We start from the raw sequence: 26,194 nt of genomic DNA on the forward strand, positions 1-26,194 counted from the left end.
GGGTGTGGGTTAGAAATAAGCTGGAGCTGAAGGAGAACTGAGACTCTATTGCAATGAGTTGGGATATGACTGTTCTAATCAGTCTCTCAATGGCTGTGCCCAAATGTCTATTCCTGAAGTGATATTTAAAGCTAATCAAAAAAACAAAAAAACAAAAAAACAAATCCTGGGGCCCGGCATGATAGCCTAGTGGCTAAAGTCTTTGCCTTGAAGTGCCGGGATCCCATGTGGGCCCCGGTTCTAATCCCGGCAGCCCCGCTTCGTATCCAGCTACAGGACCTAAAGACCTGTAGTCTGGGACCTCCTACACTTAGATTTCATTTTTCCTAGAAAGTGGATCTTACTGTAGAGCTTGGTACCTTAACAGAAGAAGCCTGGAGTTGCTGTTGGGGTTAGTTTAGAGATGGAGATGCAGGGTCCACCAAGAGAAGTCAAAGCTGGAGGGAGAGTGAGTGAGAGCCAGGCAGACTATTAAAGCGGAATCTGAATTCAGTTATTGCTTCCTTTGGAATTTAAATTAAAAATTTTAAATAAATCTGTTTAAGTTGGTTTTAGTTGTGTTTAAGCCTCATTTTGCCATTGGGAAATTCCAATGCCTTGAGTTAAGTAGGCAGGACAGACTGTTTCCATCTGGAAAAGTCTGGTGAGACATCTGAAGTGCAGGGTCTGAGCTGGGACTAGAACCTTAGTCTTCAGACTGCTAGTCAGTTAAACTTGGGAAGGAAAAGGAAAGGCAGGCCAGCAGATTGGGAAGAACAAGATGTAGTAACAGTTGGAGAGGAGCAATGCAGGTTGCCTGGCTGAAGACTCAACCTACTATTTAGATTTACCTCGATCATAGTAGTGCTTCCTTTGGGAAAATGATTCTACCAGATGTTATTACTATTAATACAAATAATTACTGGCCATCTACTATCCATTAAATATTTTAGGTGGAGATACAGCAAAAAATCAGATAAAAAGCCTTGTCCTCATGGAACTATCATATTATAACAGGCTTTTTCAAGATTTTTTTAAGATTAAAAACTAAACATGTCCCAAATAAATATTGAATGCTATACATGTGTCAGGGACTATGCTAGGTGATTTATATAAACTACCTCATTGTTCTGACACTTGTTTTTTACAAGGTGGATATTTTTCATTTTAAAAATGAAGAAAGTAAAGCTTGAAGAGATAAATATCTTAATGATGATGACATGATCTGGCATAATCTGGAGGAAGACTTCACTTTTGCTTTCAAGTACAGGATTCTGCCCACGAAACCACAGCTCTAGGGCACTACCATGTAACAGGTGTCTCCACTTTAGCAACTTAATGTTATTTACTCAGATCCTGCAGTCTTGGGTGGTTCAGTCATGTAACACATGAGTAAATAGTCTTATATATGACAATTTATTATCTCTCTTGATCAGTTACTCATGGGGTTTAATATATAGGATGGGATTTCATATTTCTTTATGAAGCTTTGTAGTGGTTTGTTGAGTTGGTTTGACATTGGAGTTGACTGTTAAAATTTTCAGAAAACATTCATGCCAGCTTGACTGCACATTAGAGACCTGGAATTGGTAAAAGCATTCATAGCAAAAATATTGTAAACAGTACAAATTAATAATGTTTTTTGCTCCTGAAGATCTAGCATTTAAACCTTTATGACTGTACCCATTATTTACTCAATGAGGAAAGATGTTTGGAGTTTCTTTCTTTCTTTTTTTTTAAATTTCATTGGAAAAGCAGATTGAGAGAGAGAGAGAGACACACACACACACAGTGAATCATCCTTCTGTCGATTCACCCCGCCACAGGCTCACAGTCAGAGCCGGGACAGGCTGAAGTCAGGAGTTTGAAACTGAATTTAGATCTGCCACATGTCTGGCAAGCACCCAAGTCCGAACCATGGCCTGCTACCTTCTAGTGTGTGCATGAGCAGGAAGCTGGATGGGACGTGAAATAGCTGGGACTCAAACCAGGCACTGTGACACAAGGCATGGGAGACACAACCAGTGGCGTTAACAGCTGCATCATGTGCATGTCCTTAGGAATTTCCTTCTTAAATTACTGAAACACTAGAAAATCCATCTAACTTGATTTTTTCTTACTACTCTCTAGTTACATAAAAATGTAACATAAGAAACACCACGAACACATGCAGATTTCTGGGTGTGCCACATGGCTAAAACAGTCATTTCTCCACATGCTCAGGACAAATAACTGATCCGTTCGATACTATTAATGCACTTGCAGTGGGTCAAATAGTGCCCTACAAAACACAAGTTCACCTCAGAATCTGGCCTGATTTTAAAACAGGATCATTGCAGATACAACGAATTATAAGGCCATACTGGATAGCAGTGGGTGCTGAAAATAATGAGTGATGTCTATACAAAAGAAAGGAAAAAGAGATTTTAAACAGAGACATAGAAGAAAAAAAAAATCCCTTACGGTCAGAGGCAGGAATAGGACTGTTGCAGCTATAGGCTAAAAACTGTGAAGGATTTCCAGTATTCACCAGACATTAAGAAAGGGCAGGGTAGGCATTCTCTCTATAGCTTTCAGAGGAAACATGGCCCAAGACACATTGGCCTTGAACTCTGAGCTTATAGAACTGAAAAAGACTAAATTTCTGTTGTTTTAAACCACAAAGCTTGTTGTAACTTATTGTGGCATTCCTAGGAAAGCTACACAATACTCATGCAAATTAGCGTAAGCACGGTGCCAAGCACCTTAACAAAAATTTGATAAATTCCGTTCTGGATTCCTGTATCCATCATGATATCATATGTTACAACTAAAAGGCAACTCTTGATATAAGCATCTCCAATTTCAGTCTCCCATCTCAACAGTATGAGAAGGACTCAAATAACTATGGAAGCAGGACTGATTAGAAAGCCTGCGTTGAAATAACTTAGTGATTGGTTCAACTTTTGTGTGGCTCCATGAATCATTAAACCAATCAACCAAGTTGCCATTCAACATCTGCATTTGTATATCTGAGTATATGAAAGTAGAAGAAACTATTTTTTAGGCATTTATTATATGTCATGCATTGAACAGTTCAATTTATACACATATCCTAGAAGAATGTATTATTTCAATTTTGAAGAGAAGGCTAAATGAGGCTTAGTGAAATTAAATAGCACTGCTTATAACTAGAAAAACTAGAAATCACTATTGTGCCTAGCCCTGACATCAATCATCCTGGCTTACTAACTAATGTGTTTAATAATTTCTGTTCATATTTGTTAAAGCTACCCATGGTTGGTTTCCGCTATGCTTCGAAGGTGTCACCAATCTGGAACCACATAGTAACTCTAGACTTGGGGGTTTCCCAGATTCCTTGAATGGGAGTCTAAACTTGAACTGCTGAATACATCAGGCTTGGTTTTCAGGAAAGGTAGTACACCTTTTGATTTCCTAGAACCTAGGCCACTTCTATGTCTCCTCTATGTCTTACGTTTCAGGATTCTAACTTAAGTGGGCAACTGCAGCTCTCCCCATATCACAGATCAAGTTTTTCCTTGGTGTCTGAGAAGCTCTTAACAACCAAGCTTCTCAACTTCAGCAAAAATATTCCTAGAGTAAGCCGTCACTTCAAGGAACACCTGTATCCCATTGTGTTTAGATCTATTTTTTCCTTTGCATAATCCTTTTGTCTCACAGCTCCTGAGTAATTTTCATGCTTTCTTACAAGTTCAACTGTCCACTAAAGGAAATGTTCGTTTCATTTTTGTTCTGGATACATTTCTAGGTGTTTCGCAGTAGTAGGATTATGTACTCTGTTACCACACTTTGGAAATGGAAGAAAACTGACATTTTTAATAAGTCTTAGATTTTTTTCATGAATAATAAGGCTTGAGAAGCACACTGTTATCTCCTACAGATTCCTCAGACTAGTTTTTATTTCTTTTATCTTCAAATAAACATGATGGAAATTGTAGCTGAGTTTGCCCCACATATTTTTCTTTCAGCCCAATTTCCTATTACTCAAACTGGAATCAAGTTTCAACCAATTCACCCACATACTACACCCTAGCCTTTACAAAAAGGGATTAATACCTATAACCAGCAAGAAAAAAATTAGAACACTTTTTTCTTTACATCAGTTAAATAGTTTTCCATGTCATACAGAAAGCTCTACCAATTTTTAAAAATCCAGTCATATCATTCTATTCCATGTTTATACCTTGATTTATTCAACCACTGGTTGCCACATGCTATCACTGCATAATGACACAAGTCATTGGGAATTATCGCAGAACTGACACAGAATCCCAGCCAGCATGGTCAGATGATGCATTATTTGTAATGGGCTCCAGGCATTTCTGTCGTTACAACATTTTGGGGGTGACTTTGATGCACACCTATGATCCAGAACCATTGGGTTCAGACACCTGTGAGTGAAGAGGGATCCTTCACACCATGGTAAATGGTACTATCCCATGATGGTTACAGTGTGTGCTCTTCTTTCACACTGCCTGAACTGAAATCCTGGGCTCCATCTTCTACAGACTGTGAGAACCAGAGTCAATTGTTTTGGGTTTTGTTTTTATCCTTCTCCACCTTCAATTTTTTTTAAGTAAAAGGGCGATCATAGAATCTATCTGACAGAGTTACTGTGATGATCACATCAGATGATACACAAAAGCAAAGGAAACTATTATGATCATCTGTTCAGTGAATGGGGTCTAAAGGTTACAAGCACATTTGAAATCTGCATGCACCTTCTAGTCCACTTCCATGAGAGCTCTTTGAGTTATCAGGTATGTTGCAGGATTTGTCCCAGGGTTCTACCTGGCGTGCATGGAGAAGAGGTGGAAGCTGCAACAAGACTTAAAACTTCCCTTTTAGATTTGTAGAAGGACTAACAACTAGTCTAAGGGCAAGCTGTGGCAGATATTTTAGGGTTACAGTGCCTCTGTGTACTCATCTTACCAAAACAATCGGTAGTACGTGATTTTATAAAACCAGGATTCCCAGAGAAGGAAGAGCTGCAACATCGAGGTCTTCAGACTGAAACCCTGGGCTTAGAAGAAGCCATCTGAGGTTTGCTTCAGGTTGAAAACTGGCTGTAGGATTAATAATGTATTTAGGGAAGTGTCAAGGTGAGAAAAATGGAAATGGGCAACACATGAAAGCCACCAAGCAGAACCAACAAAAACAAAATGCAAAAGTCAGACTTCTGGTAGACTAAAGAAGCCCATGATGGCCTTAACAGTTTCTGTGGGTCATATTTGACACTTATGATCTAAGCTAAGTTTCCTCTAATGAGCAGCTTTCTCCAGTTTATAATGGTAATTTTGCTAATACGCAGAAGATTCAGAGGGCATTTTAATAAGTATTTGGCAAGGTAGTATTTCATTCTGGGGGGCCAAATGGAAAACTTTAGAACTACTTGAAAGAGAAATTATCTGGGCACTAAATTTTACTTACAAATAGGAGAAAGTTCTATCTGCTTGTCAACAACAGTACTTGACAACAGTGCAAAATGAATATTTGTTGAATGAGTTGTCTTAACCATTTTTGGCTTCAACCTCTAATGGTTAGATTCATGTTTAATTAGCACGTGGATAGAAAAGATAGAGAAAGAAGTGAAGCCTATGTGTCTTTCCTGGCTGTTACATTTGTGCCATACCTGCTCTCACCTTCTGCAAACTGAAGGGAGGCTGTCCTTGGTTATGTATTTAGCAATAGGAAGCATTTCTAGTCACGTGTAAATAATATTTAAGAAACACAAAGAGAGAAAAAAGATTAAGACAACACTACAGAGACCAGTGTTTTAATTAGCTGTTGTCAAAAAGCCGAAGTGACCTATACCCTACAGCAATGGCTTTTAACTACGTTCTTTTCCCTTTGAAAATCTGATGAAAAGTTGCAAAAAATGTGCGTGTGCAGACACACACACACACAAAACATTCTGCAGATAAATCCAGAAATCCAAGGACTCTATGCAATCAACAAGAGGATCCATGGACCCAACAAAATGAAGCCCATCTCTTCAATGAGCAATTTTCTTCTTATAGACTACAGGATAAAATGCATATTGGGGACATGGATCTTAGCACAGTGTATAGCTTATGGTCCCAAAGGAAATATTAACAGATGCCATGAATTGGGTTCTGTATTCATACTCCACTGATTATCAATGATATTCTCCCCCGTTCTTTTCAGTAATTAAGATGAAATTACTCAAAATCAGTATTCCAACTAGATACTTAAATGGCAAATTTCCTCATTCAGACAAGTCTATACAAAGGAAGGGCAGGCTCTGTAAAGATATGAGATCTAATCAAATGCCACAGCAGACCAGTCGGTTCTGTCACTGGACCTTCACAGAAACTACACATTTATTATTTTAAAGTACGAGGTAGGAAGAGTAGAGCCATTTTTTTTAAACCAGTTGTGGATAGCATACAACAAAAAGTTATTGTTGATATAAGCATTTCAACAAATGCCTTCTGCTCTATATAAAACTCATGGTACAGGACACCTAAGTGAGACATAGTTTTTGGACAACATTTGATTCAAAACAGATGCACCTGTACCAGCTGTCTTACAAACCCCTGACATTTCTAAAATACTAACTAAAGAGAAAATCAGACCAGTAACTGGTGAGCTCCTTTTGCTTTAGACTCTAAGGCACTGCCATTGATTTCTGCTTTACATAGAACCTGCTGAGCAGATGGCATCCTGCCACTCAGGAAGGGAAAGTGGCGTCTGCTGGCCACTTAAACAGCCAGTGAGGGTGCCTGAGGCTCCACGAGGCTTCTCCTCTTGGGCCCGGTCCACCTCTGTGCAGAGGAAGGCAGCTTTAAAAAAAATTTTTTTTTAATGCATGCATGACTTTCGGGAAAAAGAAGGCAGTGAGTCTTCCCTGGCACTCCTTGCTGAGTCAACAACAGGCATGGACAGGCTTGGGTTGCCCTAGAGGAAGATTCCTTTGCTTTTCTGCCAGCTTCTTCCACCAAGAGCTCCATGACGAAATTATGACAAGAAACTTTAAAGGGAACTTTTACAGGACAGCACCAATAGATTATTAATGCATAAGAACAGGAAGTTTTCCTTAGAAGGACACAACATGAACTGATTTGCATATTTTCTTTCCCTGGATTGTCTGCTAGCATATACATACTCCACAATGTAAATGAATATTTTATCTTGATGGTAATGGGAATTCTGAAGAATCAATGTGTGAACCTTGCAAGGTTCATGGTGCTTTAGCCCTTATTGGGTCTGAAACAGTCATATAACCAAAATATTGAATTGAAGCTAGTGAAATTTCACTTTCTGAAAGAGGGCATCATATAGGAATGCTTACTTGTGCAGTAAAAACAGAACTCCACCTCAGAGAATGAGCATGCAGAATAGTGGCTTCCTGACAGACAAGGAAAGAGGACAATGTGACAGGCAGGTGTGGTTGCAATTCTAATTACGATTTATTTACGAGAAACACATAGGTCAGTGTAAATCAGGAAAAATACTAGTATCTATCAAATCTATGTGATGGACCATGCTCTGTTACATCACTGAAATTTTTTATGTAATTAAGAAACAGAAAAGACATCAGCTAAATGAGATTCTTCTCAGATAATGAAAGAAACATGCAGAGCTCTGTGGGTTCAGGAGCCCATGTTCTAGAATTAATCTCTAAGTATGAGCCACTTAAACTCACAGTTAATGTCAGGCTAAAGGTATGAGAATAGCTTGTTAGTATTATTTAAGCTCTTTTTCCTATGCCTTGAATATATGCTTAATGAATATAATCTGGAATTAGTGAATAAAACATAAATGCTTTAGCTGTAGCTGACATTTAATAATGATTAATCTTCCATTTATACTTAGACTGGATTAATTACTGTTTGCATATCTGTATTCCCTGCTGAACATTAAATTCTTGATTCGACAAGAGCATACAGCACTTAGTATGCCGTTTCATTTCTGAAGTACTCTGTTAGGCACACTACAAGCAATCACCACATGCAAAGGGTGTATGAAGACAAAGCATAACTGTATATACAATGTTTTTTATGAGTCAATAACTTTTAAAAAGTTAATTCTATGATTTTTTTAGTATCAAGAATTGCTCCTTACCCACAAAACATGAGAATAGTAGCAATGAATAGTTCATGAACATACCACAATCGGTACTATTTATAATTCATATGCTTCTCATAAATAAATACAACACTTACATGCATGACACACAGGCCTGTGTACTGAGAAGGCAGGTGCTGTGTCTGACTCCAGACACCCAGGTACGTGTGCCCCTGGGTCTCTTATCCCCTTGTAGTGTTCAATTTGAGTTCTCAGTGCTTTAACTCACCACCGCCTGCCTAGGCTCTGCCCTCTGCACCTCCAACGTGCAGCAAGTGTGCTGCTGATTGAGCCCCTAGTCCTATGAGAACGTGAAGTGAACTCTTCTCTGCACTTCTTACTTACTGAAGTTGTTATGAAGATTAAAAGACTACATGTCAAGTACTTGGTCAATACTTAGTACTTCTTTATTGCTCATCCTTCCTCATTCATGTTCTGAAGGACGTGAGGTCCTATGCTGTGCTCTGCTTCTGTGGACTGGAGACAGCTCATCCACCTGCCTAATTATCTTTAACGGGAGAAAAACCTCTTACTACATAACTATAGCTTAAAAAAATAGCCAACTTAAAAAAAAAGGCAAATGTGATTGGTATGACCCATACTGTATAATATGAATGAATTTCACTTTGAGGGTAATGAATGGCATCAAATCAGTATTTGGTCTGCCACTCTAGAACAAAGATAAGAACCTTGATGGGCCTAGGCCAAGAAGCATGACACGATAACCAAATGCAAGGCTGGAAAACCAAAGAACAACTTCTTTACTTGACAGTTTTCTTAAGGGCCTGCTAATGAGTTTTATTTCTTTACAAGAACAAAATAACAAAAATATTGTGGCCAAAATATCTTATATTCTGAGAGGCATGGACACCTCATGAGAACCGTAAGACAACCTTTTGCCCAAGCCTTGGATGACTGAACAAATAAAACTTTCTGAAATGTGCAAGTTGCAATTGTCAACTTCATCTGCAAAGCTACTATGAAACATGACATTAGGTTATGAAAACATAAAACTCAAAGTAACCCAGAGGAAGACATTTTATCAAAAAACCAAAAATAAAATTGAAGGTGGTGAAAGTACACCCAAGCAAACGCAAGGCACGTCATGAAGCAGTTCATTCCAAGTGGTTACCAGGCTGTTCAGGTGCAGGACTTCCAAGCTGTCTGCTGAACAGTTTCTCATTGAATTTCCAAAAGATCTTACCAACTATGTACTATTAATAATTTTGCCTTTCGTGCATGAGAAGTCTTAGATAAACCTACTAAATGTAAACACACACATATTCTAAACCTGATTGGTGATTTCAGAAAATGTACCATACTAAGTTGTCCCTCAATGTGTATGTGGATTGGTTCCAACAAAATCTGTGGACAGCAAAATCCATGAATTTTCAAGTGCCTTGTATACACAGGGGTAGTATTTGCCTCTAACAGAAGCGTGCCATCCCATACACTTGAAATCATCACTAGACTACTTATAATACCCAACAAGATGAGAATGTTTGTACATACTTGTCATACTATATTGCTTAGGGAACAATGGCAAGAAAAACAAATCTGAATGTTCAGCCTAGACACATTTTCCCGCAAATATTTCCAATCCACATTTAGTCAAAACTTGGATGTGGAACCTGCAAATCTGAAGATTGGCTGTAATTCATACACTCAGTCATCTGTTGTCTTTTCCCCTTACAGAAGTCTAAAAATTTGTTAGCAGAAATTTCTTTCAAAGACTACACTTTCAGACAGTATACATTATTTTTAAAATCTCCAAAATGATTAATAAAAAGTTCAGTTGCTAAAGTTGAGAACATTCTACTAGCAGAAATGTTAATAGGGTTTTAAAACCTGTCACTCCTACTGAAAAGTAACAGAATTCCTATTAAAATTTTAATAATCCCATGAATATTTCACAGTTCAGGGGAAAAAACAAATGATAGTCACCTAAAGCATTCTTTGCTTCTGCTCCTAGGAATGCCAATCTTCCAGAATTCACACGAAAGGGCATCACAAACTTACTTTGACCTGGGGGTAGGACTTCTTGTTCTTTTCACTAGATGCACCAGGAAGTCCACCGTGGGATGGGCCTTCACACACATAACGGAAACGGAATCCTCTCTGCAAAGGCAAACAAGGACCCAGTAAGTTTGAGAAACATTCATTAAATTGTACAGTGACAATTACAAGCACACTGTTAGGACTTACATATACTGCATGTGAAAAGAAAAATCCATGAAACTATGAAAGAGTGAGTCTCTGTAAAAGAGAGTCGCTCTCCTGTCCTCTCATTATGAAGATGACATTGTGTGATTCGTGCACTGAAACATGGCAGAAAGGCCAGGGGCCCCAGCCTGTGGAACCTCTCATGACACGCACAGGTGGACAGCAAACTGCCAAAGAGGTGAAGCTGCTGGACTTGATGCGCTACGCTTGTTTGAATCACAGCTTCCTCATCTCAAATTGCTGCTGAAAAACTCTGAACTTTGCCATGTTACTAAAAGTTATGCTTCTTTGACTCTTATTTAAAGGAATCCTTTCATCTACTGTTTATAGCCACTGCAGAGAACACAGAATTATCTGCACCAGTGATACAGACCATATCCTAGACTAGGTTACCCATCTGGTAGGTTTCTGAACAGTTCAGAGAGAAATTTTTTTTTAATAATTGACTTGTTCCAGTCCAAACTTGAACGCTAACTGACCTAAATGAATATAAAACTAGATAGTTCCCTTAAATATGATCTAGCCCAGGAATTTTAATATTAGTTCATTGTTGAAGAGTTGGATAGAAACCTCTGCTTTGTGGATTACAAGCTGATAAACACGCTAAATGCCATGTATTTTCATCTATATAAGTAAGATTATACTAAACTATCTTTTGAGGTGTATTCCAGTTTTAACATTTTATGATTCATAAGGTGAACTTATAATTAAATCTATCTGAATATAAAGAATAAAACCAGGACAGGTATGAAAAGATGGACTTCACCATTTTATTAAGGAAGCTTTCATTCTATTTCCAAAAAGATGCAGTTTCACAACAGTGTCTATTTGTGGTAGTATTTGATGGTTTATAACATAGTCATCTGACTGGATGGTTTTCCCTGTCATCAAAATCACTTGAGTGAAAAGAACATTAAGTCAATCTACATTAAAACATACCCACACTGGTCATTTTCTTTTACTGTGGGACTGACTTCAATAAACAGTATAAGACCATTAGGCCACTGGGAGTACCCTATAACACACACTGCTTGCCAATGGGGGTGTTTCTATCCCACACTCAAACACGAAGGTTTGAACAGCTCTGAATTTTTGGCCTATTTAAATCGTGGATATTTCTTTTTAAAATTTTTAAAAATTTATTTGAAAGGCAAAGTAGGGAGGGAGAGAGAGAGGAAGAGACAGAATAGGTCTTCCATCCACTGGTTCACTCCTCAAATGACCAATAGCTGGGTTACGGTCAGGCCGAAGCCAGTAGCCAGGAGCTTCTTCCAGTTCTCCCATGTGGACGCAGTGGCTCAAGCACTTGGGCTTTCTCTGTTGCTTTTTCAGGTGCATTAGCAGGGGGCTGGATCAGAAGTGGAGCAGCCCTACTGAGACTGGCACCGATATGGGATGCCAGCAATGAGGGTGGCAGCTTGACCCACTACGCAAAGCACTGGCCTTGGTGGTACTACATTTCTTCATGCCTCATAGGATCTTGTAGTTTCTAATTTGAACTCTCTGAAAAACATTTGTAACTGTTCCTATAATCTCCAAGGACTCTAATTTCTTTCTTTTTTTTCCCCCCGGATATACAGAGAGGAGGAGAGAGGAAGATCTTCCGTCCAATGTTTCACTCCCCAAGTGAGCGCAATGGCCAGTGCTGCGCTGACTCAAAACCAGGAGCCAGGAGCTTCCTCCAGGTCTCCCACCCTGGTGCAGAGTCCCAAGGCTTTGGGCTGTCCTTGACTGCTTTCCAGGCCACAAGCAGGGAGCTGGATGGGAAGTGGTGCTGCTGGGATTAGAACCAGCAACGATATGGGATCCTAGTGCGTTCAAGGCAAGGACTTTAGCCACTAGGCCACCATGCCGGCCCCAAGGACTCTAATTTCTAAAGATTGGCTACAAAAGTAGACTTCATGGGACAAGAAAGGACTGAAGCAATTTCTAGGTATGGGAAAGTTCCTCAAGGCACACAGGGCCTCTGAACCTGTCTGATCAACTTATCAAAGTGGTACTTGAGACAGCTTACACACAGTGCCTCAGGAGACTCGGGACAACTGAGGTGAAGTTTCAGGGCAATTCCTGTTTTACTTCTTATAAAACTGAAATTATAAAATAAGCTGCAGGGGCAGGTGTTAAACTACCTCCTTACATGCCAGCTTCTGATATTCAACTTCCTGGGATAGAGTCCTACATCCACTTCCAAGGCAGCTTCCTGATATTTTTATATCTCATGAGGAAGATCTAATGGCTCAAGAACCCAGGTCCCTGAAATCTAGAAGAAGATCCAGCTGGAGATTCAGGCTCCTAGCTTTGGGCTGGCTCAACGATGGCTGCTGCAAGTATTGGGGAGCAAAGCATCCATCACATGGAAATCTATCAGTCTCTATCTTTCAAATAAATACGATAAATAAATTTTAAAAGAAACAGGCTACATGCTCACTCTTACAGTTTTTGTAACCACGTTTTATTGGCTTAATTTTGGTAACTGAATGAAATTTCTAAACACATGAAAAACCAACAGGATGTGCAATAGTTAACCTCCAAAATTCACTAATCATAAAATATTTGTACATATCTGATAATCAGTTTAAACATAATTTCAGTCTTTAAGCAGTAATAGATAACTGATCCCGTATTACACTCAAGAAAGCTGTATATGATAATAACAGTAGTCTATGCTATGATTCATCTCCACAAAAGAAAATCTGAAAATCCTGAAAACCATAATGTTGTAAAAATTATTTAAATTCTTGACTTTCATTCAGTATTATACAATTCAGACATGTCGTTTATCTGAGCAGGAAAAGAACACTTAGGAAGGCAACTGCAACTTCAAGAAGCTGGTGTGTGTTTACTTAATCTCACACAAATCTGATCAGCACATCCATTCAGAGATGTAGTGGCTCTGCTGCAGCTCTGTGCAGGACTATACTGCTACTTCCATCCCCTAATGAAAAAACCTCTTACATGTAGATACTAAAGATTCTTTTTCTTTTTCATAATATTGGTACCATCAATTTCTACAGACTTGCAACATGGTAATGTAACCTTATACATTCTGAGCTATCTCTTAAAAACCTAATGGTAACAGTTAACAACTTGGGGCCCAGCAGCGTGGCCTAGCAGCTAAAGTCCTCGCCTTGAACGTACCAGGATCCCATATGGGTGCCAGTTCTAATCCCGGCAGCTCCACTTCCCATCCAGCTCCCTGCTTGTGGCCTGGGAAAGCAGTGGAGGACAGCCCAAAGCCTTGGGACACTGCATCCATGTTGGAGACCTGGAGAGGGTTCCTGGTTCCTGGCTTCAGATTGGCAAAGCACTGGCCATTGCGCTCACTTGGGGAGTGAATCATGGGACGGAAGATCTTCCTCTCTGTCTCCTCCTCTCTGTACATCTGACTTTGTAATAAAAAATAAATAAATCTTCAAAAAAAAAGAGCTAACAACTTGATAAAACCAAATATTCTGATTCAAAGAAACTGAGTGTGAAGCTAATATCAGAGAGAAGATAACTCAGCAGTTCAGTCTAAATTCCATCTCCCATTAGTATTTCTGTGCCTTGAGTTGCATAATGCAGAGACAGACCAGTGCTCCTGAAGAAAGAAGGCAGGCTAAGAAGTACTACAATTCTAGGGACTTGACTAATGGATCTAACAGTGTATGTATGTGAATTGCAATGTACTTCCTTATAAATGAAAATAAATAGAACTTTCTATGCCTTTCCTGGGAGGAGCTGATAAACTAAATGGTAGAGATAGTAGGATATCAAGGATGTATGCTTAAAGTTTTATCAGAGTAATTGTTGGGGCTCAAGACAGAAAGATGATGAAGAAAGAGATGAAGTGGACTATTAATGTTGTTCTATAACTTGGAAGGTAGATGATTTTCTGGGTAAGCTAATTCCAATATAAAATTCATTTGCTATAATTCAAGGCTTGAGATCTTAATATCAGACACAGGGATTTAACATGTAAGGTAAAAATCCACCCCTTAATCTTCTTACCTGTTTAGGTTGCTCTAATATTTGAAGGAATGGGCCATCTGCTAAAAACAAAAACAACAAACAGAAATCAAAAGAAACTGTGAGGCTTCTCAAATTTGAGATAAAATGTAAAGCAAATTAAAAATTGAAACTGTTTTACTAGAGATTTCAAGTCAACTCTTAAAGCTCATTTCACAAGTCTATAATTTCTCATGCTCATTTGAAATACTGAATGTGTCCTTTTCTTAAAACTACACTCTCACTGTTTTACACAAGCAAACATTTGCCAACTAGTGATGGCACACAGCCCACCCAACAAAGACATGACGGCTGGCAAAGACGCCCATAATCTCACAACCTCATCCTTAAGAATGACACGAACACCAATTCAAAGAGGCAACTACTTCCTACAACAAGCAAGTTTCCTTCTGCCTTCACATCATTAGACACTGAATATCACTCCTCAAATATTTTAATCTGGAATAAAAGACATTGAGCCAGCAACCCGCATGTGCAAAATACACAGACCATGACCTTGGGCTATCTGCTCTCTTGTTTCTGTTCTTCTGTCTTACTAAATCCCTCAACACTTCTTTCGCTCCTTAACTCATTCATTAGTTTCCTCTGACTCTCCAATTTTGTGTATCAGAAATGGTGATTTTCTTCTCATTTATTCATAATTTTGAATGTTTACAGAAAAATAGTTGAATATCATTCTCTCAACAACACAAAATATGTAAAATCCTGAAAATAATTTAATGGGCTAGATGCATACCAATTAATTATAAGAAAAACAGAAAAAACTATGCTTCATCCATAACTCAAGTATATCTAGCTTGAAAATTCAAAGGAAAATCAGAATATCTGGCAGAAAATATACAAATTAGCTTCATATTAGAATGTGTCTACTTTCTTCCTGCATTTACGTCAACAGAACAATAACCCGTAACTCTATAGTTAATACAGGCATGTGGTCAATGTAAATCAGTATGTTTAATAATAAAAAACTTGCTAGGATAATGCAGCTGTGTCCATTCTAATCTTCATTATCTTTAGCCTAGAAGCTCAAGATCTATTATTTTGCATAAATAAATCTGTTTAGAGATAAATCCTTAAGTTGAAATTAAAAATTAACTTGGAATCTGTTTTGTCTTAGGATAAGGCTAGAGAACTGAAGGAAACTATGGCATAATTATTTCCAGTTTTTATGTAAGAAAATATACAAGGAAGTCAGTTGGAAATGACTGATTGTATCTGAAGACAGACATACAAGAAAGGAAAAAACGAAGAAGCACAGACCAATGTCTGATACAGTGAATTATCTTCTTTCATCTACATAAAATTCAACCATGGACACTGTAAACTACACTGTCAATTGCTTTTATAAAAAGTAATTATAATCATAAAATTATAAAACATGGCTAGGATTTAATTAGGGTTGAAGTCAAACTAATTAGAAACACAAATATCTTCATATCACCAACGTTCAGTCTATACGACAATGTCCTCTAGAATGCTCCAGAATTCTACTAAGTAAGACAGGCCCCTTTACAGAGAACATACTCAAGAGTTAAATCCACTAGAAAATTAGATTTGATATGCATATATTTGTTTTAAGGCCAACTTTCTTCTGGTCACATCTCTATCTCATGACATTCTATTATGCAGAGAAATTTGAATTGCAGAAGAAAGTTACAATCTTAACACAACTGTTTCAACAACTTTACAGATGTATTAACGGTTTTAGATTTCAAGAAATCTACAAGGAGTGAACACCTGACACAGTTAGGGTTAAACTCTTGTCAAGATTCTAGCAGCTGACATCAGTGTGCCTGGGTTGGATACCTTCCTGCAACTCCGGACTCCAACTGTCTGCTAATAGAGACTGTGAGAGGCAGGTGGTGACGACTCAAGTCAAATAGTCTTGTCATTCACACAGGAGACCTGGATTAGGTTCTCACCTTCTGGCTTCAGCCTTGGCCTAGTCCAGGCCACTAGTGGCATCAGGCAAGTGAATCAGTGGGATGGAAGCTCTATGTTTCTCTGGTACTCAAATTAATAATAATACAACAGCAAAATAAAGCTCCTGATTTTTAATAACTCCACAAGATTAAACCACCCATATGAAAATTACAAGTTGGCACTGGGCTAGATAACCTCTCTGTCCATTTAAAATTTGAATAAAACCTTCCTTAAGGGCCCAGCCTAGTGGTGTGGCAGGCTAACTCTCCAGCCTGTGGTGACAGCATCCCATATGGTTGTGGGTTCCACCAGCTCCGCTTCTGATCCAGCTCCGTGCAAGTCCTTGGAACCTTGCACCCATGTGGGAAACTAGGAGGAGGTTCCTGGATCCCGGCTTTGGATTGACTCAGCTACGTCTGTTGTGGCCATTTAGAGAGTAAACTAACATATGGAAATCATATCTCTCCTTTTCTTATGTAAAAGTCTGCCTTTCAAATAAAAACAAATAAATCTTTAAAAAAAAAAAGATAACTTCAAAAACAAATAAAAAAAAACCAAACCCTCCTTATATCATGGACTATGAAGACTGGACTATACCTCTGACAGGGAAGCAGAAATGTATGGATAAAAATGACAGGGTAGAGGCTGGTGGCGTGGCCTAGCCTTGAGTGCGCCCCGGGGATCCCATATGGGTGCCGTTTCTACTCCCAGCAGCTCCACTTCCTATCCAGCTCCCTGCTTGTGGCCTGGGAAAGCAGTCAAGGACAGCCCAAGGCTTTGGGACTCTGCACCCACGTGGCAGACCCGGAGGAGGTTCCTGGTTCCCAGCTTCAGATCAGCACAGCACCGGCCGTTGTGCTCACTTGGGAAATGAATCATGGGACAGAAGATCTTCCTCTCTGTCTCTCCTCCTCTCTGTACATCTGACTTTGTAATAAAAATAAATAAATCTTTTTAAAAAAATGACAGGGTAGTAACTGGAAATAAGACTACAGGATAAATTTTAAGATGTTTTTCTACTACTATAGCACAATAGTTTCTAAAAAATGCAATTCTGACCACAAAATATTTGCTAGATAGTTCTTTGGGTCATCATATTTCTATAAAATATAAACCTAAGGAAAAAAATAACACTAAAAAAAGTTTTTTTAGGATTGTTTGGTATTCACAATACATTAAATGAAAATATGTATATATCCTGTGGCCAAGAAGGAAGTTACTAGGTTTTCAATAAAATATTAATATAATCAAAAACACTTCGAACCTCAGAATAAAAAAAATTAATTTGCAGGAAACAGACACTACGAAGGTATTACTTGTTCATAAGAAGTTGATCTAGAGTTCAAACTAGATATGACTTCACAAGATCATAGACACACAGGCCTTAAAAACATGCTTCGTCAGGTAAAACAACAAAGACCAGTGTGTTGTGGGTCCTGCTAGTGAAGCCTAATGTATAGATAAATTCCTCCCCTGCAATTCTTCTAATTATAGAAACACAGAAAAACATTCTCATATAAATAATTATTACCAGTGTAATCATAAAAATTGTACACGAGAAAGGTATAAGTTTTATAAACTATTCCAAGGAAAATAAGCTTATAGCAAATAAAACTATCCAAATCCAGATCTGTGATTAACATCCTGTTAATCATGATTAACTCACACTGTTTTGAAAACCAGTCAAATCTCTCCATGATGTAAGAAGTGAACAGGACATGAAAACAGCCATCATACCAAACTTACATATAATCAGTGAATGAAAAAGGAACTAAGTGAACTAAATTGCTTAGATGCAATTAAAAAGTATGAGAATGAAACTAATAGTTACATGAATGGGAAGGATTATGACTGTGACATATTCAATTGTTCAGAATACAAAGCTAAGGACTGGCATTATTTATGGTGTAAACGAGTAAAGCCACTGCCTGCAATGCCACCCTCTCATATGAGTGCCAGTTCAAGTCCCTGTTGCTCCATTTCTGATCCAATTCCCTGCTGATGTACCTAGGAAAAACAGCAGCGAACAGACCAAGTGCTTAAGACCCAGATGAATTTCCAGGTTCCTGACTTTGGCCTTGCCCAGGCTCAGTCATTGCAGTCATCTAGGGAGTGATCCAGAGAATGAAAAGATTTTCTCTCTCTCTCTGAGCCTCTTCCCTGGAACTCTGCCTTTTAACTTAAAAAACAAAACAAAAACCAACAAAACTAAAACCTAGGACTATATCTACCGTGCTGGTTTTCATGTTACACTTCATTTCCCTATGCCTGGCACATAAACAGCTTTCAGACAAATGATTCTGGAAGATAACTGAACAGCTGAGGCTGCCTCATGAGTCTGCTATAGAGCAAAAAAGATTTAAAAAGCAGTGAGAGAAAAGACAGCTGTTAAAAAAGGAAAATCCTTACATTCAGTAAAAAATTCTTTCTGAGCTCCCTTGGCAGACATTAGGAACCACAGGGTGTCATACAATGGGTAACGATGGGGAAGGAATTTCGTGCAAATACATTTGAAGATAACATTCTGAAAGACTGGTCTTGAAAAGATTATGAACAAGTACTCGGTTTAAAAAATATAAAGTAATCCAATAAAGAAATAAGCATGAGGTTTTTTTTACCTGTTGGTGGTGGCATCTCAGGTTGAAATAATTCTGAACCAAATATTGTAGTACTCAAACCATCCAAATGAAACATCTGTAGAGAAGAAAATTTAAATCTAAGGTGAAATACTTGAAACAACTGTAAGAATGAAATCCAAAACCCCAAAATATGAAAATATCTGCAATCAGTATTCCAAAATACTTTCATGAGAGCTAATTAACTCTGCATAGGAATGGCATTTTATGTCGAGTTGGACCATGGTTGTTAACAAAGAAATCTAAGAAAGAACAGCTTAGGATGAGGGTTATAGCACAGTAGGTTAAGCCACAGCTTGAGATGTCCTCACCCTTATCAGAGAAACACTTGAAGTCCTCGCCACGCTGCACCTCTAATCCAGCTGGAAAGAAGCAGATGATATAGCTCAGGTACTTTTATTCCTGCCTCCCAAATGGGAGACCCAAATGGAATTCCTGGCTGTCAGCTTCAACTCAGCCCAGCAAGGTGCATGCATCCACTTGAGGAGAAAGTCAGTAAATGGCATCTCTCTCTTATCTCTGTGTGTCACTATGCCTTTCAAACAATTAAACGGAGAACAATTTTGCATTGTTTACAGTACAAGTTGGTAATAATTTGTGGTAGCTTATTGCAGCAATAATAGTATGGGCATGCAACATATTTTTATAAACCTCAACTCTTATCTTGATAAACAATTAGTTTTTTAAATAGCCAATATAACAACTTGTCTCATTCTCCTTTTTTAGCAAAGCATTGGATGCTCTTGGAAGCCTAGGAACATAGCATACCTAGTTAAATCAACAGTAAGAAAAACAAAAATTATCAGTTCAGAATTAAAATTGTGTTCCATTTTATGGTTGAAGAGTAAAACATAGCAAGCTATTCACTGTTTCCTGGAAAGTAAACAGGAATTTAAAAAAATCAGTAAAAATGGGTTTCCTACTTTCTTATAGCATATTCATCAGTCTCAGAGCCAAAGAGATGATTTGGTAGAGAAATCTTTGCTGTGGTCATGCAGGGGACTGACATGGCTGTAGAGAGTGAAGGCACCAACAGTGGAGGGAACATGCTGTGCTGTTGCTTACGCAGCGTATGAGCACATCAAGGAAAGAGAGCAAATTCCAGAATACCCTCAAACCCTGAGGGCACGTGAACATCAGAAAGTAAAACCCACCAAGCTAAAGACAAGAAAATCAAAAAGATCTTCAAGGACATCTTCCCCTCAAAAATGGAAGTATCAGAACATGCCCCACCCCTGTGGCTGAGGATCACAAAAATGCCCACATGTGCAAAACTTTCAAAATGAATGTTCTCGGCAGTCTTTAACCCTCATGTGGCATGAAAGACTGTTTCCTGGTAACAAGATTTCCTGTGTGTAGACAGAAAAGCATGGTTTAAAACCAAGAAGAAACAGCTTCATGTTGGTTAGAATTAGAGATGGCACATTAAAAGTGAAAGGTAAAACAAAGGGTTTTAATAACATAAGTACCTAAATGTCTCTTACATGGCAGTCAAAGAAAATGTTCCTAGATTTATCTTGTATTACTATTTTTTAACAACAAAATCAGAAAGGAACATCTTAATGTGAAAAAAGCAGGACTCAGTCATTCTGCATAACTCTATACTACTACTATATCATGAGTTATGATTGCTAGTCTTATTTTATTTATATATAGAATCAGTAAGTGATCCCTAAAAGTACTTCACTACTGTTTTTTTATTTTTTCTGGATGTTTCTCTGCATGCATCACATTGGATAGAAAATTCAGACTGCTTTAGCTGGCTGCCATTCAGATGTCCTGATATCTAGGAATCCCTTCCCCTTCTTCAGTGTAGCAAATTATAACTTTCAAATCACTGCCTAATAAAAACTGCCTTTGGAGCACCTAGCGATCCTTCTCAACATTTTTTGTCCCCTCTGTGCAGGCATCTACTACAGCATCTATCACCTTGCAGAAACTACTACAGTCCCTCCTGTTACAGTGATAGCACCTTGAAAATAGTCTCTGTACCACTTGTTTTAATCCATAAGTTGATGTTGTCAAATCATTATGCCCAAATAAATAGAATACATCTCATAGTTTGAAATATCTCTTAAAACAATTACATTAGAAATGTAAGGGACAGGTATTTGGCACAGTGGTTAAGGCAACATTTAGGATGGTCACGTCCCATCCTACAGTGCCTGATTCATGTTCCAGATCTTAATTACAGCCTCCTGCTAATGTGTATCCTAGAAAACAGCAGGTGATGGCTAAAGTAGTTGGGTCCTGCAACTCACATGGGAAACCTGGATAGCATTCCAAACTCCTAGCTCCAGTTGCGTCAGCCCTGGCAGTTAGTCACTCAGGAAGTTAGCAGACAAGCGATCTCTCTCCCAAATTACCAAAAATATTTTTTTAAATTAATAATTTTAATAACTCTAGAGTTTAAAATTGCTTTAAAATATGCTTGTGTATTAATGTATGTACACAGTAAGATGGTAAGTACAGATAATGAAGCAGAATTTTAAATAGGGAACATAGATCTGTTGGACTAGTTAATGCTTTATAGCTTATAAATTCTCCAAAGTAAAAAGCTAGTTGGAAAACAAAACAAGGACATCGGTGCCCCACATAACTGCTAACATTATAAAAAAAATTAACATAACATTCTCAAAGCACATCCACTGGTCTGTGAGTCTTTTCAACATCCCTGTGAATATGTAGCTAGCATCCCAACCTTGTATATGAGATATGTGAGGCTTAGGGGGATTAAGAAATCCTTTGAGATAGAAGAGGTGCTCAGTAGCACTCAGCATCTATAAAGCTCAAAAAATCATATAAAGATTGAAATTTAATTTAGAAAGATCAAAAACTCTAAGTCCAGAGTTATCTCAATACATATCAGCTGCTTCTTTAGATGCATTTTAAATATTTCAGGGGGCTATGGTGGGTTGCTATGTGTTCTTCCTGAAAAAAAAAAAGGGGGGGGTGGGGGAGAAATGTTTAAATCCTAATCCCTACTACCTGTAGTTGTAACCTTACTTGGAAAAAAGGTCTCTGTAAATTTAATCAAGTTAGGAAGATGAGTGGACCTGAAATCCAACAACTGATACTGCCATAAATAAAAAGAAAGGGCTATGTGGATATAAAGACACAGTCGACACACACAGGACGAAGGACATATGTCAGTGGAATCAGAGAATGCAGTGATGCGGCCATAGCCAAGGGATGCTGAGGCTTGCCAGAATCCCCCAAGAATCAGGAGACAGGTTTGGGGCAGGTTCTCTTTCAAACTTCCATAAAGGAGTCAACCCTGCCAACATCGAGATCTTGGATTTCTTGCCCCCAGAACTTTGAGAAAAAAAAAATACATTTCTGTTGTTTTAAGCCACCAGGTTCATGGTAATTTGCCATAGCAGGACTGTAAGGTGGCCATCATTTGAAATGCCACACAATTTACATCCAACAACATATGATAGTAGGACTCATCTTACATGATATGCCTTCTCCAGCCTTACTTGAAGGGACAGGGAAACTGAAAAATAATTTTTTTAATTATTTACCACCTTTAGAGTTTTTCTCATAACTATTACTAATGGTACCTCTATCCATTTTGGAATATTAATGCATTTAAATAAAATTATCTGTGAGATAACAACACTTACTTCCTCAGTTCTCAAATAGTGGTCGTCGTCTGCCATTCTGGAGCTGTATATCAAAACAAACACAACAAAGCTATAATACCAGAATGAAACTTGTTCAGCTTGGTTAAGATACAAGGTAAGTCACTCATGTCATGTATTAGAACACCTGAGTTTAGTACCTTGCTCTGACTCCTGACTTTAGGTGGCTGCTAATGTGGACCCTAGGCAGTAGTAAGGGATGGCTTAACTTCTTGGGTTCCCATCACCCACCTGGGAGACCTGAATTCAGTTCATAGCTCTAGGCTTCAGTCTCAGCCTAGATCAGACTATTTCAGGCATTTAGGTAGCTAACAACCAGATGGGAGTTCTCAGACTCTTCTCTGCCTATACATATATGAATAAACCCATCATGGTACAGTTGGGTAAGTTGGCTGCCTGAGACATCAGCATCCCATATAGGCATCAGTTCTTGTCCCAACTGCTCTACTTCTAATCCAGCTTCTTGCAAAAGGCCTGGATGGTCCAAGTTCTTGTGGCTCTGCACTTATATAGCAGACTCCAATGAAGCTCCTAGCTCCAGCCTGACCAATCCCTGGCTATTGTAGCCATTTGGGGAAGTGAACCAGTATGTAAGACACATTTGTCCCTCTCCCTTCCCCCTCCTCTCTCTGTAATTGCCCTTCAAAAAAAAAAAAAAAAAGCTTAAAATCCTGTAACTATGGAATTCATGCAATAATATCATTCTAAGACCAAATTTAACTGTTTTAAAAAGACCTTGGGAGAAGGCTATGGTGTGGTTCTCTTCTTTGGTATCTAAATTTGGCAACAGGGAGATTGCATAATAAGAGTTACCATTTACATATGACTCTACACTCTCAGGTTAAGGTTACAATAGCCTGAATTTTGTATTTTACATAAAAGTCATGCATATTTGAATTTAGTGGCCATTTCTTTGTATCACCTTTTAAATTTTAAGGATTTACAGTCTTAGCTCCTTGTGTTTTCCTGTTCTTTTCCAGTTCCTGGTGAACCCTGTGATGGTCCCAGAACTGTTTCCAAGTTGTCTACAAGCTGTTCTAGCTGAAGAGTCTGAGGGCCTGACCAGAGCTTGGCACAGCTGCCAGGATGACTAGAGGACTGCTGCAGGGTGCCACACACCATCCTCTAGTGCTTCCTGTGTCCACTGCAGGCAGCCACCTTCCTACCAATGTTGAAGTTAGTATAGCAACTCTAACCTTAAAAGTGCCATAAAAATGCAAAAGCAAGAATCCTTATCTCCACTGTGGGTTTCAAGACTTAACTCCAGCCAGGTATGAACACACTTCAGTCCCTAGCAATCTTTTATTACCCAGAGGCACTCATTATGTACAAAGCCAAATAGAAGTGATAAGAATAGACTTCCATAGTTTTTTCCCTGATCTTAAGATGAAGTCTGTCTTTCATTATGAAGTATGGTATTAGCTGTGGGACATCACCTGAGGAAGTTCCTTTAGATTCTAGTTTATTATGTGCTTTATTGTCATGAAAAAGTACTAGATTTTGAAAAATGCTTTTTAAACATCTAATGAGATGGTTATGTGCATTTTTATTATGTTAGTACTGCATTAAATTGTTTATATGTTGACTCCACTTGTACTCTAGGGGTAAGTCCCACTTGTATGCAGTATAATAAGTCTTTATGTTGTGGCGGTTTTGTTTCATAGTATTTTTCTCAGGAGTGTTGCATCTATATTCATAAAAGATATTGATCTTTAATTTTCTTGGAAGATCTTTGATTTTATTATTATGGCAATGTTGGGCTGATAGAATAAGCTGGAGAAAGTACTATTCTATTCTTTTGCAAGAGTTTTTATGAATGACTGATTTTAATTCATTAAACTTTTGGTAGATTTCACCAAGGGAAAAAAATTAATAAAAAAAAATAAAGTGCAGAACCACATCGTAAAACATTCACAATTTACCTAATATTGTTAGCATTATTTTAAATAAGAAACCATTAATTTAACTGAAAGTACATTTTAGATGTTTGACATGAAAAACTGAGATTTTTAAGAAGTGGAGTTAAAAGCATACACGAATTTTTGACGTTTTCCCCTCGCCCCCCATGAAACCCATAAGGCACCCAAGGGCACTCAGGGCTGCAGTTGAGAATGTGAGCTTGTCCATCAAAATGTGTTCCTTTTCCCACAGCAGCACTGTTGAGCTGGCACTATGACTACTCAGCTTGCAATAGAGCTCACAATTCCTGCCACCTGACAAAACGCTCGCCAGTAGGAAATGTCAGAGATGGTGTGTGCTGGGCTTTGAGGCCTTGAGCACAAGATCTTTCACATGTTTCCTCCATGTTTTGTTTTACTGTTTCTTGCAAGATAAAGCCCAGATGTGGAGGAGAGCTGGCTTCTACCACACAGGCAATGATGAAGAGACTGGAAGACTGCAGATAAGTAAGACGGAAGTAATCTGGACCTCAGACGGTCACCATGCAACAAAGCAGCTCTGACTAGCCAGGCTCACACTGGTGGTGATGTAAGAAAGAGGCAAGCTTCTTTGTTCTCTAAAGCCCAGTGTACTGTTGGATGACTCTGTTCAAACCGCTCAGCCCTCACCCCAATGAACACATTGCTTAAAGCTGCAATGAGCACTTAGCCTCCAAGAGAAAACTGTCTTCTGATGAATCTGTGCCTGCTGGAGCACTGAGTGACAGACAAAGAGGAAGAAAGGCTCATAATGACTTTCAGGATACAGAGCCCAGCCCAACCTTAGCAAAAGGGAAAGGGACAGCTACAAGTCCTGCTGGACATGAAATTCATGTAGGTTTGCAGGGAGATATTTTTCCCAAGTAAGAAACTATTGGTTGATGATATTCAAACAGTTGCAAGTGAATACATGTGAATTAAGACAAGCAGTTATAAAAGAGAGAACTGGAGTATCTCAGCTGTGAGTTAAGATACCACATCCCAGAAAGGAGTGCCAGGTTCAATCCTTGATGATTTTCCTGATTTCAGCTTCCTGCTAATGCATACCATGGGAGGCCAGCTGATGAGAGGGGAGTTGACGCTGTCTTTGTCTCACCCTTTAGTAAATCCTCAAAAGTAAGTTGTTTTTTTTTTAAGAGACAATGGGACATGCTACAATATAGATGAGATAGGTCATTGAAAATTCTGCCACTGCTAGGTAAGTGACTGGCTTTTAACCAAACTCACCATGGTCTCATTTTTAACCTTTAATGTGAGACTTCGATGGGGCAGATTTTTGAAAGAAAAAAAAAAAAAAACAGAACTACATTGAGCCTGAAACATGTTCTCTGGCTGGCAAATGTCTATTTAAAGAAAACATCACTGAAGTCATAATAATTTTGAAACACTTTTAAATTTTACATGAATATAATGAATTATCAGTATCATTTTCAGGTATATGAGAAATACTAAACAAAAAGCTACATAAATCCTTATCCTTAGTTTACCACGGGATCCAACATGTTCAGAACAATTATTAAAGTCACTTTTTTTGGTCAGTGATCTGGGTCAATCTCCTGAATATTTTCAAACAATCTTTGCCCACAGTTTTTGAAAGAAGAGACCGCTGATTCGTGAAACTGACAAAAAACAATTCAGTACCTCTACTGCACTGCTTAAGTATAAACTGGTTTTCCTGAGCTTAAATGTATGTAATTAACAGAAAGCAGCCTTCACCTTAATTTTAAAA

The 26,194-nt window shown here is 38.4% G+C and overlaps 1 protein-coding gene across 4 annotated transcripts in view; it reads right to left on the minus strand.

Annotated features, from left to right (window-relative positions):
* NFKB1 (nuclear factor kappa B subunit 1) overlaps positions 1-26,194 on the minus strand; it is a 115,070-nt gene that overhangs the window by 66,190 nt on the left and 22,686 nt on the right. Inside the window, exons 2-5 of one of the 4 annotated variants that reach the window (XM_058666989.1) lie at positions 22,511-22,553; positions 18,864-18,939; positions 14,305-14,342; positions 10,111-10,209 (exon numbers count right to left, since the gene is read on the minus strand). In XM_058666989.1, coding sequence (XP_058522972.1) covers positions 10,111-10,209; positions 14,305-14,342; positions 18,864-18,939; positions 22,511-22,546 — 249 coding nt within the window. In that variant the 5' untranslated portion in view covers positions 22,547-22,553. Of the gene's footprint in view, positions 1-10,110; positions 10,210-14,304; positions 14,346-18,863; positions 18,940-22,510; positions 22,554-26,194 lie in introns of all 4 variants that reach the window. The other 3 variants (XM_058666988.1, XM_058666991.1, XM_058666990.1) reach the window with 3 other exon arrangements.

Source organism: Ochotona princeps, chromosome 7, assembly GCF_030435755.1.
Source record: "Ochotona princeps isolate mOchPri1 chromosome 7, mOchPri1.hap1, whole genome shotgun sequence".
NCBI lineage: Eukaryota > Metazoa > Chordata > Mammalia > Lagomorpha > Ochotonidae > Ochotona > Ochotona princeps.